We start from the raw sequence: 13,827 nt of genomic DNA, 5'->3' as shown, positions 1-13,827 counted from the left end.
TTCTGGGGGATGTGGGACTTCAACCTGGGCCAGAGGTAGGGACACTACCACAGTGCCACAATTGCATATAGTCAAACAAAACAAGGACAACATTTGAACTTGGTTTTGAACTAGAGAAGAAAAATCATTGACATTACCGGGAGAGAAGTGACTCAGCAGATCACATTGGCTATTACATGTATTCGTAGATTAGATTCAATTCCCTACAGTATGGAAACAGGCCCTTCAGCCCAACAAGTCCACACAACCCTCTGAAGGAGTAACCCACCCAGAGCCGTTTCCCTCTGATTAATGCACCTAACACTACCTGCAATTTAGCATGGCCAATCTACTGGACCGGAACATCTCTGGACTGTGGGAGAAAACCAGAGCACCTGGAGGAAACCCACGCAGACACGGAGAGAATGTGTCTATCTGGGTGGAGTTTGCACAGTCGTCAAAGGCTGGAATCGAACCCAGGTCCCTGGTGCTGTGAGGCTGCATGTAGATGTCAAATGAGTTGGGAAGTGAACCAGGCAAAGCAGTGAATAAAGTAATTGCTAAAAACACCAAGTTAGCAATCTTGTGTTTTTTATGTTCAAAAGGAGGAATACCACTAGCTTAAATAGTACACAAACTGCAGCAGTACTCCCCTGGAATTTAGTTAAAAAAAAAGGGGAGATTTGATCAAACATGATTAATGTTTATGGGGAACATTTTAGGGTTAGGAAACTATTTTTGCTGAAATAAAACAAAGAACAGCAGATGCTGAAGATCTTAAACAAAAACAGAAATTGTTGGAGAAACTCAGCAGGTCCGAGTCTGGCAAGGCTCCATCAGAACTAAAGAACTAAAGAAGACGCGAAACATTAACTCTGCTTTCTCTCTCCACTGATGCTGCCAGACTTGCCGAGTTTCTTCAGGAATAAGAGTTGGGAACTCTTTCTTAAATTGCGATCAACATAAGATCAAATGCTTAATTTATAACGGAGATGACCGGTTTTGTTTATTTAACGGCACGGTGGTTAGCACTGCTGCCTCACAGCGCCAGAGACCTGGGTTCAATGCCCCGCCTCAGGCAACTATCTGTGTGGAGTTTGCACGTTCTCCCAGTGCCTGTGCGGGTTTCCTCCCCTAGTCCAAAGACGTGCAGGTTAGGTGAATTGGCCATGCTAAATTGCCTGTAGTGTTAGGTGTAGGGGAATAGGTCTGGGTGGTTTGCTCTTTGGACGGTCGGTGTGGACTTGTTGGGCCAAAGGACCTGTTCCCACACTAAGTAAACTAAAAGGTCATTGGAGCAAAAAAGGTGGGAATATGGGAGTTAGGTCTCAGATCAGTCAGAATAGAACTGAATGACAGACCCAGAACAAGGGGTCAAAATGTTAGAAACCTAATTCCACATTCAGGCGGAAGTGAGGACTGCAGATGCTGGAGATCAGAGCCTAGATTCGAGTGGTGCTGGAAAAGCACAGCAGGTTAGGCAGCATCCAAGGAGAAGGAAAAAAAAAAAAGACATTTCGGGCAAAAGCCCTTCATCAGGAAAAGCTCCGATGAAGGGCTTTTGCCCGAAACATCAATTTTTCCTGCTCTTCGAATGCTGCCTGACCTGCTGCGCTTTCCCATCACCATTCTAATCTAGGCTATATCTGCATTCAGACAGTCCAAACAGATACCTTCCTGGAGCCCATTTCCAAGTTGGAACACAATGCAGTACAACATTAAGGAACCATTCATAAACAAACAGTGTTTGTATGTCAGCTCTTTAAAACTACACTCCAAATGAGATTGTATTCACAAATGCATGTGCTCACAAGTCAGAGATTGAAAGGCCTTTTAATAGCCCTGTGCTTCATTGGCTATTTTTAATTCACAAAAACGTTGCCAGTGTTAATAGGTACCTTCTTTCCTCTGTATGAGAGGCCAGAGTCCCCACCAATCCGGCCTTGGATATTGTATTCACTTTCCCCATGGCGACACAAGTAGATTGTCCGAGGCTGGATATGAATATTCATCAGGTAATAAACTATTTTGCTCTGGATGTGATCTTGGACCCGGTTCACAAGGAATCTCCGGCCTACGTTAATCACTTTGATGAATGACAGATCCCTAAACAAAAAGAAGTGGAAATAGTTAGTACAGATGTTCAGTACAATTTTAATGCTCTTCACAATAACCCAGCAACATTACTTTGATCACAACTCTACAGAAGCAGCACCATAAATGTCATGTGTATTGTTAGAAGGGACACCCAAGGACCTCAATTACAATAAAAATGTCTTTCAGAACCTTTGCAAAATAGGATAATAGACAAAGTTTGACCTGATCCCATTAGTTAAGGACTGAATGGGTAGCACAAGAGAAACAGTGAGAGCAACACGATATATAGTCAGAGTCATACGGCACGGAAACAAATCCTTTGGTCCAACCAGTCCATGCCGAATATAATCCCAACTAAACTCGTCCCACCTGCTTGACGAGTTATCCCTCCAAAACCTTTCCTATTCATGTACATTTTCAAATTAGATTAGATTACTTTACAGTGTGGAAACAGGCCCTTCGGCCCAACAAGTCCACACCGACCCGCCGAAGCGCAAACCACCCATACCCCTACATTTACCCCTTACCTAACACTACGGACAATTTAGCATGGCCAATTCACCTGACCTGCACATCTTTGGAACTGTGGGAGGAAACCGGAGCACCCGGAGGAAACCCACGCAGACACGGGGAGAATGTGCAAACTCCACACAGTCAGTCGCCTGAGGCGGGAACTGAACCCGGGTCTCTGGCGCTGTGAGGCAGCAGTGCTAACCACTGTGCCACCGTGCCGCCCACTGTCGTAATTGTACCTGCACCCATCACTTCCACATGATATAGCAACATAGAAATTAGCAGCTTGCTTGGTCATTCATTAGGCTTATGGCTGACCATCCAACCCAGGCCCCTGATCCCACCTTTCTCTATATATCCTTTGATCCCTTCAGACCAAAAGGAACTACATCTAACTGCGTCTTGAAAATATTCAAGATTTTGGCCTCAACTGCTTTGTTGTTAAAAATTCCCACAAGCTCACCACTGCGTAAAGAAATTTCTCCTAATTTCAGTCCTAAACAGTCTATCCCTTATCCTTAGACTGTGACCCTCTGGTTCTACACTCCAGGGTCACTGGGAACATCATTCTTGCATTTATCCAGACTGCCAAAAGGCACGTTTTCTACAAGTCTGCATCAGGCCTTAAGCCCATTTCTTCATACCAAAAAAAAAACAACACAACTTTCAGCATGCAATCTTCAAGACAGAGTACAGTCAGGCTGTGTCAAATGATTGAGCATCATTCCCACTCCAAGTGAATAATTATGGTACAGGTAGTTCTCATATAAAGTGCACTTCGGCAGCACGATTTGGCAATGTTGCTGAAGAACCGGGGAACACTTACCTCTGTTGGCAATAGCGCGATTCCAGCAGGGATCGGTTCACGTGGTTCATTCTGTGCACGCGCCGATATCCACACCGAAATCTCCATGCCATTCTGCATATACACGATGTCAGCTGCCAACAGAGCAGCTGTGAGAGATACTATACAGAGAGCAGCTTCCTTACATTTGTTTTAAAACGTACTGTGTTAAATTTACTTTTGTTTAGTTAATAAGTATGATTTCAACTTTCATTCAGGCTGTGTTATACTTTGCATTAGACTTTTGGGCGATTTTTGAGCGAGGTGAGAGAGAGAGTGTGATATTTTTGGCTGGTCTGCCCCAATCCCCACTCATCCCATAGGCCCCATTATATCTATTCAGCAATTTTCTATTAAGCAAGGTTTCACTGGAATGCAACTACAGCATTATAGGAGAACTACCTGTATTTGGTAGCATTGTATAACAGTCAAAGTTGCAAGCACAGACATTGTATTGATATCCCAATAACAAAAAGAAAAATAGCAATTTACTTGTCATAATGATCTGGGTCCAAGGGCTGGTATGTTGCTTTATAGCATTCAATTCTCTTCAGGAAGTCTTCCATTGCATCTGTTCTGTTACAATCCATATAATCTGGACTCGACACTTTCACATCCTGTGTATCATGAAACACCATCAGTCTTACTGATTAATTAATCTTCTCAAAAAAGGACACCCAAAAATTTGATGAATTGCAATTGGAACAAACACAATAATTCTCCCACTTACCATAATGTTTGCAGCCACCACACTTGGATCATCACAAACAGATTCCACGAAAAATACCTGTGAAGGAAAGACAGCATTTTTAATAATTTCACACGAGAGAGCGAGAGCGAGAGCGAGCGCGAGAGAGAGAGAATATGAATATTGCTTCAAAAAGAAAAATAAAAACAAAAAAAAGGGGGAAAAGCTTCCAATTCTGAAGCCTGCTGACAAGTTCTCAATGTCAGAAGTCACATAGCACCAGGTTATAGTCCAATAGGGTTATTTGAAATCACAAGCTTTCGGAGTGTTGCTCCCTGCATCAGGTCAAGTCCTTCACCGGATGAAGGGGCAGCGCTCCGAAAGCTTGTGATTTCAACTAAGCCTGTTGGACTATAACCTGGTGCCATGTGACTTCTGACATTGTCACCTCCACATTATGGCTACTATCAACACCACAAATTCTCTGCTGCATACAGAGTTGTGGTGGGAAATGAAAATTTCAATCCACCACTGAAGAGACTCAAGGGAATGGTGTGTTCAGAATACTGACTGACTTTCACATATTGGTAAGGAAAGGAAAATATAGATGCTACTGCAGGAAATGGGAGCCCCATTCAGAATCAGATTTATTTGCACTCCACACAATCATAGCACTCGAATGTGCAGTACATATCCTCAGAACAAAATTAAAGGGAAAACAAAAAAAAGAGTTGAACTGCTCAAGGTCCAAAGTTATGGGGGAACACCATCGCTAAGCATAAACCAGCCTAGACTATAACCCAGACCATTATGCTACCCTCTGTTTAAAGACAAGACGTGAAACAATTGAGGTGGTTCTGGTTGAGAAGAATCTAGTAACAGGCCAGCTACTTGGAATGGTCTTTAAACTATACTGACCTTCCATTCATGTTCTTTGGCAAAGTTTAGGATCATCTCTCTCCTTTCTCTTGTGGTATTTGTAGCATCAAAAACCTTAAAATAAAATAACAGGAGCTCTGGTCACAAGGGTCAGCAACTTACATTATGCTCAAGTATTTGCTCAAAGCAACAGCATTCTCAATTAACTCAACTGTAAATGGAAGACAAATGCTTTCATCACAATGGTGTTTAGAAAGGTCTATTCTATTTCAGTTTCAATGATTAGTACACAGTATACCAGAAAATTTAGCACAAGTATATGAGACTTCATTATAAACAGTTACAAAATATTGAATCATGAAACTAAGAATTACAACTTGTACAACACATGGACTAAAATGTTGTTCTGTCAAGGTAATGTTAACTACTACAGGACTCAAAATAATGGTTATACTCGGAGCCAAAGAAATGCCCAACTCTTTCAATTTTAAACCTAGGCACTTTGTTCAAGAAGAACAGAGGAGGAAAATAACTGCATAGCTCTAGCATTGCTATTCTTCACTGGGTCATGAAGTCAAGCACTGTTGTTTTTAAAAGAAAATCCAAACTCTGACCCAGATACTGACTGAAAAACCAAGTCCAGTGATGGGAAACAGCTCCCTCGGGTCTGTGGGAAACCTTGGCAGAGATTATTCCACTATAAAAAGTATGTTGCTTAGTCTGACAGTCATGGGGAGGGTACTTACTGCAATCTGACCACCATCCTCAGTAAGGTAGGATTTTGCATCTCTTAAGGCCGCTAATGCACACTGCCTGGAGACAGCAAGAAAGGAAACAGTCAGGTAGAGAGGTTTAGCATAATAACTGAAATGGATTCATCATTGCATTGTAATCCAGACACCGACAGTTAAAATAGCCTTGAATTTGTTACACTCGGAGCTCCAATAAATTAAATTGTTCTCAGCACTCTTCAATATTTCCTTCCCATCTAGTACTGCTCACAGTGCAACATCTTGGTTTGGAATGTTAATGGAATATATTGGTGCAAAATATTTTCCTTAAATCAGTATTGTTAAACTGGAAAATATAGAAAGTGCTTTCAAAATATCCACATGGCTTAATACACCATTGCAACTACAAAGTTACACAAAATGATTATTTTTAATAACAACTGACCTTTGGAATAAAGCGCAGTTGTGGGCAATGAAAACACAATCGGAATGGAGTAGGCCATTCAGCCCCTGGAGTCTGCTGTGCTGTTCAAAGACATCATGGCTGATGTGAAGCCTAACTCCATATACTTGCCTTTAGCCTGTATCCTTTAAAAAAATTGTTGAGCAAATATATATTTATCTCACATTTAAAATTAAAAACTGTTCCAGCATTGTGGAAAGGGGTCCAAACATCTATCAGCGTGTGTGTGTGGAGGTACAGCCTGACATTGCATCTTGCCCCAATTCTCAGACTGTGCCCCATATCCCTCTCCATTGTGGGCAGAAAGTTAAACTGCATGAACAATGCAAATAATTAACAAGTATTTTAGTCAATGGATTCAGTATAACAAAGTCCACATTTCAAAAAAAAAAAAAAAAAATCACTTGGATAGCTAGCCAAGTCTACAATGTGCTTCCACATCAGTCTTGCTCATCCATCTACTTTTCTCAGGCTTTGATTTTGTCTTTGCCATCTACTGTACGATTACAGCTTCACTTCTCTTCTCCCCAGTCCTTCATTACCCAGAATCAGTTGTGACCATATCGTTTTAACTCTTAAATGAGGAAGTTTCTTTTTGAAGTTACCAACTCCACTACCCCCTGCATTCTCTCCACCCCCCCCCCCCAAAAAAAAACCATATGGTGCCCATAGTTAGTTCCTTGGTGGTGTGAATCCAGCCAAAAAGTATTCCTTGAGCAGACAATTATTGGGAGTAGCCCTCTATTTTTCCACAGCTTTCCAACATCTAAAACCAACTGGTGTGCACAGAAAGCATAGACTTTCTCAGATACATTAGAGTGAGAAAAATCAGAAATGCTATTACACACTCATATCGCAGGTTATGCATTAAGGTATACATCAATCCACTCACTTTCTAATCTTCATTGCATCTTCATTGTCATGCCGGAAGAAGTCATAAGAACGGTACCATTTTACAGCCTCTCGACGGTATTCTCCAACATTAAAGACTGTGTAAAGTAGTGACAGGGGATTATTAGTCCGGCCCAGCTGAAAAAGTTGGAAGAGTTCACAACTGCTTTCTCCTCTAATTGTATTTTATTTTCATCTCCTTGCTATTACCATGGTCAACAAGTGTTTTCCTTCATCTTTCAGATTCACGCAGCTTAGTTACACTTCACTAGGTGGACTTCAGCTGTTATACTGCAAGACCAAATTTCTCCAGAGTTTAAAATCTCTCAATGTGGATCATGCCCAATTTTAAAATTGAACAGAGTAATGGACAGAATGGACTCCTTCTGTCCAACAATGATCCTAACTGCATCCCACTTTAAAATCTCTAAAGCAACAATCTCTGTATTATTTCACTGTTTAAATTAGGAATAGAAAGTCTGAATTTAGCAGAAGGTGCAAGCGAGGAATTGGGTTTCAAATTTAAAAAAAAAACAAACATCTTTATTAGCCAAACTTTTCTTCCTTCCAATAAATCACAACATACCAGGAGGTAGTTACAACTTCTGAATAAGGCATTTATTTAACAAAACATTTCCTCAACTATTCACTGCCTTCACATTTTCAATTTAATAGGAGGCACATACGCTGAGCTCACAACAAATCTTCCATGATATTTCCATAGCCTGTTTGTGGTTGATCTTTTTAAAACCTAGTAATTTCTTGCAACACGTGACTACTCGCTAACAAGAAGAATCTAAAATTAATATCATTACTCCCTTGCATGCACCAACTCAATTATGTAATTGAACCTTTAAACAACACCCTTATTTCAACAGCACTTCTGTGTTGGTATACTTGCCTTTAGTCGGGGCTCCAATCCAATTGAGGTAGCGAGTCAGTTTCTTAGCAATATAGGTCTTCCCTCGAGCTGGTAATCCCACCATCACAATCACAGTGGGGGAATTGGTCAGGTGGGGAACAGATGCTATTCGAGAGAGAAAAAGAAAAGACCCATACATCAGGAATGTAGATGAAAAAGCAAATGTAAAGCACAGGTAGTGACAGTCCCTTTCCCCACCATGGACTTGAGTCACGTATTTTTCACCAACACACGTTTAAATATTTCTTTGTAAGCAGCAGACGGAATCCATCTCTGTATCATGTTAGCAATGAGCTACAAAACAGCTGGTGACAGATGCCATAGGGAGCGACAGGTCAGAGGGGAAAATGAACTCCCTAGTATTTCAACCAAAGTTATTCATCCATCAACTCAAATTTTGTTTTAACAAAAAAGGAACTGAGGTACCTCGACATTCGAGCTGATGTTGCTGAGATGAAACAGCAGAATGAGGCATAAGTGAAAACCACGATCCTCCCTCAATTGGGTACCATCTGTACAGATAGGGTTATGTATCAAAAACACAGGCAGCCAGCTGATAATCTGTAATAAGAGTGCTGACCACCAATCAATTTTCAAAATTGTTGTGTGCAGGTCTAGATATCATAGAATCAATCAGTGCAGAAGCAGGGGATGTGGCCCATCGAGTCTACACCATCCCTCTGAAGAACATCCCAACCCCTACTCTATCCTTGTTACCCTGCATTTCCACTGGCTAACCCACCCAGCTTGCACATCCCTGGACACTCGGGGCAATTTCCCACTGACAATCCACCCTAACCTGCACATCTTTGGACAGTGGGAGGAAACTGGAGTCTACGAGGTCTGTGAATCAAGCCAATCAGTACTGACCAACAGTTCTCAAGACAGGACTGGGATTAAATCAAAATGTACATTTTACAAACGGATATAATGTATTGATTTCCCACACAAAAAGAGATTGGCTAAATCAATGAGTGAAGATCAAATAAGCAACTTCCTTTAATTAAGGCAGTGGACAATTTAATACATGCCCAAACATATTCAGTGAACTAAAAGTAAACTTTAATGATCATGTCACATGTCAAGAGAGGTTACGTCTTTGATCCTCAGTGTCTCAGTTTTGTAAACGTCACTAAAATACTCAAGAGCTTGAGAAATTCCAGGACTGTTCAAAGAAAGACAAGCATTTTAAAATCAGTAAATAAAGTGTGCATTCCCTAAAATCAATATTCCTGCATGGAATAGATTTGCATAAAACTATACGGAAAACACCACAATAACAGCATCTCCAACCAGAAAAGCTACACAGATCAGCTCCACTATTTCTGCTGAATACATGATGCACACTTTCCTCTCAAAAGAGACAATGAAGTTAGCTAAAATAGAATGAATTTACTAGTGACAGGAGGACAAAATTTTGAGAGGGTTGCTCACTCAAACTACAAAGAAACACTTAGCAATAATCCTCAAAGACAAGACAAGATCCATCAAACAGCTAATAAATTATACTGTAATACACAGGGTGCAATCACACTACTGTGGATTTAAAAGGATTAATCATCAAACACATGAACATGCCCTTGAATCTAGGGCAACAGGAAATTATATCGGAGAGAATTACCTGCAGCATGTGCATGAGTTTACCTTGAGAAGGCAATTAACACAGACACAAAATGGTCTAATTCTTTATCTATTCATACACCCTTTGCACTTCAAACAAGCCCAAAAGATGGTAGTCTGAACAAGACAATTATGAATTGCCGTCCCTAGCAAGGCTCTGCTTTCAGCAGAGACATGTAACTAACTCTCCCAGATATTAATAACCTGAAGTGATGTTTAAAATTTAGTAGCAAAACACTGGTGGGAGGCCTTTCAATATTGAAAATGTCAATGGACTAAATTTCCCAGAATAAAAGAGATATACTGTACCAAGAGAAAAACTCAGCAAATCCTCATTGGGAATGCTATTAGAATTAAGGAAAACTAGCTTTACAAACTAAAAACACCAGGACTTTGAAATTACACTGGAGTGAGTAGCACTTTCTCCCCCTTTAAAGCCAAAATGGCATCAGGCTCAATTCACTAGGTCACTTTCTGATATTGATCCAATTCAGTTACAAGTAATGGTATCAACACAAGTGCTGGGGCTGGACCTGGACCGGTCAAGTGGGCAAGTGAAAATGGTGTGTTATCACAACTGTGAGGCACAGAAATAGGAAAAGTAGTTCTGGGTCACAAAACATCTCAGTCTTCTGGTCGAATGTTAAGTATATTTCTCTCCAATGTGTCAGTTGGCACAAGCTTGAACTCAAGTCCATACATCTTGCTTGAGCCTTACAATTGGCACGCCATTCTTGTTATATTGTCTCCTTAAGACGTTCTGTTTGTGATACAGAATGACGCCAATTGTGCAGTTCAAAACCCACATTCCATGAAGGTTACCATAAAGGCCTGCACCTTCTTGACCTCACCCTGTGCCTCAGGCATGGTGAGCCTCAGGCTAAACCAACAGCAGTCATCTCTCCCTACTGACAGCCCCAGAGAACTGAATAGCTGTACTTTGGTGACTTCATGTTTACATCCTTAAAAAAAAACACAATCAAATTACTGACATACAGAATCTAGAACAAAACTTCAGATCTGAAAAAAAAACTCAACACAATGCACAGTACATGTCAAGATTTAAAGCCACCTCAAAAGAACAATTCGCCATTTCGAAAGCCCCAAAACATTCAGACTGAACAGCTGGTACTATCCAGAAATGTTTATAAATGCAGTGTTCAGTCCCCTTGCTCACAGACAAAAATGAGGAATGTAGGTACAGGAGAAAGCCCTTCAGTCCCTCTGCTACACCACTGAATAAAGATCCTGGTTGATCAAATCATGGCCTCAATTCCAATTTCTTCTGCAAACCCTCAGTCTCCTTCATTCATAAAATGATCTATTTCTGCCTTAAAAATATTCAATGACCCAACCATCACCAATTAACACCCACTGAGTCATGCAGCATGGAAACAGACCCTTCAGTCCAACCAGTCCACACCAACAATGTTCCCAAAATAAACTAGTCCCACCTGCCTGCGCTTGGCCCATATCCCTCCAAACCACTTCCTCCATTTTCCTGCATGCTTCCCTACTTCCAAATATTTATCCAATCCTCTTTTGAAGGCCATCGAAAAAAGGTGGCGATCTCAGAATCAAAAAGTCACCCCAAACAATAAAGTTGGGAACTCCTGGCTTATTGTTAATCATTTGGATTGAGTACAAGAATTAGGTTGAGCCTCCCATTCATTCAGACACCAGCAATATAACAAAAAACAATTAGTATCTAAGTGGCAGCATCCCAAGAGCAAAATCAAAGGGTAATAGATTCACAATGAGGTGCTGACCAGTGACTATGTATTAAATTGTCAGCTAGTGCAAAAGAGTGAAGCTTCGCTACAGGCAGTCTACTGGGAGATTGACAACTTCCGGACATTAGCTCACTATGTACAAGAAGGAAACTGGGGTGTTGGAGGATAACTCTCCCAATGCCCTGGAACTTTTTTTGATTGCCTTTAGGTCAGACAGGAATTTGACACAAGCCCTCCCACCACCAGCGTTCTGCAAAGGAAGACTACACGACTGGTCAGATCAGGAGTTAAGATGGAGCTCAGTGTGTACAAGTTACACCTCAACAGCATGGGTCAGACTTTGGTGTGGGTGAGCAATCGATGTTTCAATACACACAAATACAGAACAAGATTGCCAATATGTTACTTCTAGTGGTAATACTGAAACAGTGACAGGATCCCTCAAGAACACCATTAAAAAAAATGGGAGTATGTCATTGAGCAACAACCCTGGAGTCTCTAACACCACTATGTATTCACTGAATACTAATTACCTTAGAGTCAGTTTGAAATTCCCAGATCTACAGGCTCAGGAATTAAAAATGTAAGACAATGGCAATTAAATCACAAAATATACTTCAGACACTGTCGTGTCAACAAAAATTGTTGACACTATCAACACACCTCGAGCATTAGTTTAAGTGGAAAGTCACTGCAGCTCTACACAACGACACTGCGCTTGGAGTAAAGGTTGAGGCAAGCCAAGAACAGAAGGACAAGGATGACAAATGGACCTGGAACGTTACATACCCCATCCCCCAACAAAGAGATCCATTTCCATTAAAACCATAATAGAGGCCTTGGAAGTCTGCAAACTGTTTAGAAAGCTCGCTCAAAAATGACCAGTGCAACTGCGTACTTGAATAGTGTGCTCATTACTGAGGCATAGGATTACTTTCAAGACTGAAGAACTACATGGGGGGGGGGGGGGGGGGGAGAAGAAGAGAAGATTATCAATCAGTAGCCTATTATTCCAGAAATGAAAAATGATGTGCTGAAAAAACACAGCAGGCCAGGCAGCATCCAAGGAGCAGGAGAATTGATGTTTCAGGCATAAGCCCTTCTTCAGCATCTGCAATCCTCACTTCTCCTATTATTCCAGAGAGTCAGCTAATGCTCTGTGGACTCCGGCTCAAAGACCACCATAGCAGATTATGGAATTTGAAAACAATTTTAACAGTATGAAGTTAGGAATCTACCAAAGACCATGAAACCATTGCTGATTGTTGGAAAATCCATCTGATTCATTAATGTCCTTCAGGGAAGAAAATCTGCCAACCTCACTTGATCTGGCCTACCAGTAACTGCAGTCAACCCACAGTAATGTGGTCACTCTTAACTGCTCTCCAAAATGGACTAGTAAGCCACTCAGTTGTATCAATTACTACAAAAAAAAAAAGGAGAAAGTGAGGACTGCAGATCAGAGCTGAAAAATGTGTTGCTGGAAAAGAACAGGAGGTCAGGCAGCATCCAAGGAGCAGGGGGGGAAAAAAAAAACGACATTTTGGGCACAAGCCCTTCTTCAGGAATCCTGAAGAAGGGCTTATGCTCGAAATGTCGATTTCCCCTGCTCCTTGGATGCTGCCTGACCTGTTGCGCTTTTCCAGCAACACATTTTTTCAGCTCAATTACTACAAAGTCAAACACCCACAGTACATGGACTGCAGAGGTTCAAGACAGCAATGAATGTTGGCCAGCCAATTACCAGCTTACAATTACCAGCTTATCCGATAACTGAAGAAAAGAATGAATTTTTTGAAGAAGTAACAAAGAGGATTGATAAGGGCAGAGCAGATATGATCTATATGGACTTCAGTAAGGCATTCGACAAGGTTCCCCATGGGAGACTGATTAGCAAGGTTAGATCTCACGGAATACAGGAAGAACTAGCCATTTGGATACAGAACTGACTCAAAGGTAGAAGACAGAGTGGTGGTGGAGGGTCGTTTTCCAGACTGGAGGCCTGTGACCAGTGGAGTGCCACAAGGATCAGTGCTGGGCCCTTTACTTTGTCATTTATATAAATGATCTGGATGTGAGCATAAGAGGTACAGTTAGTAAGTTTGCAGATGACACCAAAATTGGAGGTGTAGTGGACAGCAAAGAGCGTTACCTCAGATTACAACAGGATCTGGACCAGATGGGCCAAGAAGTTTAATTCAGATAAATGCGAGGTGCTGCATTTTGGGAAAGCAAATCTTAGCAGGACTTATACACGTAATGGTAAGGCCCTAGGGATGTTGCTGAACAAAGAGACCTTGGAGTGCAGGTTCATAGCTCCTTGAAAGTGGAGTCGCAGGTAGATAGGATAGTGAAGGCGGCGTTGGTATGCTTTCCTTTATTGGTCAGAGTATTGAGTACAGGAGTTGGGAGGTCATGTTGGGACTGTACAGGACATTGGTTGGGCCACTGTTGAAATATTGTGTGC

The 13,827-nt window shown here is 41.4% G+C and overlaps 1 protein-coding gene across 6 annotated transcripts in view; it reads right to left on the bottom strand.

The window, feature by feature from the left end:
- The window catches only part of pfkfb3 (6-phosphofructo-2-kinase/fructose-2,6-biphosphatase 3), a 103,943-nt gene that overhangs the window by 16,996 nt on the left and 73,120 nt on the right, over positions 1-13,827 (bottom strand). For all 6 annotated transcript variants that reach the window (XM_043714139.2, XM_043714133.2, XM_043714137.2 and 3 more), the window contains exons 2-8: positions 7,987-8,112; positions 7,087-7,183; positions 5,747-5,813; positions 5,040-5,114; positions 4,164-4,220; positions 3,926-4,050; positions 1,878-2,085 (exon numbers count right to left, since the gene is read on the bottom strand). In XM_043714139.2, the coding sequence (XP_043570074.1) occupies positions 1,878-2,085; positions 3,926-4,050; positions 4,164-4,220; positions 5,040-5,114; positions 5,747-5,813; positions 7,087-7,183; positions 7,987-8,112 (755 nt within the window). The remainder of the gene's footprint in view (positions 1-1,877; positions 2,086-3,925; positions 4,051-4,163; positions 4,221-5,039; positions 5,115-5,746; positions 5,814-7,086; positions 7,184-7,986; positions 8,113-13,827) is intronic.

This window comes from Chiloscyllium plagiosum, unplaced genomic scaffold (assembly GCF_037043375.1).
Source record: "Chiloscyllium plagiosum isolate Xiang-an unplaced genomic scaffold, Cpla_swu_hap1 HiC_scaffold_23, whole genome shotgun sequence".
NCBI lineage: Eukaryota > Metazoa > Chordata > Chondrichthyes > Orectolobiformes > Hemiscylliidae > Chiloscyllium > Chiloscyllium plagiosum.
This window is presented reverse-complemented; position numbering and strand designations above follow the sequence as displayed.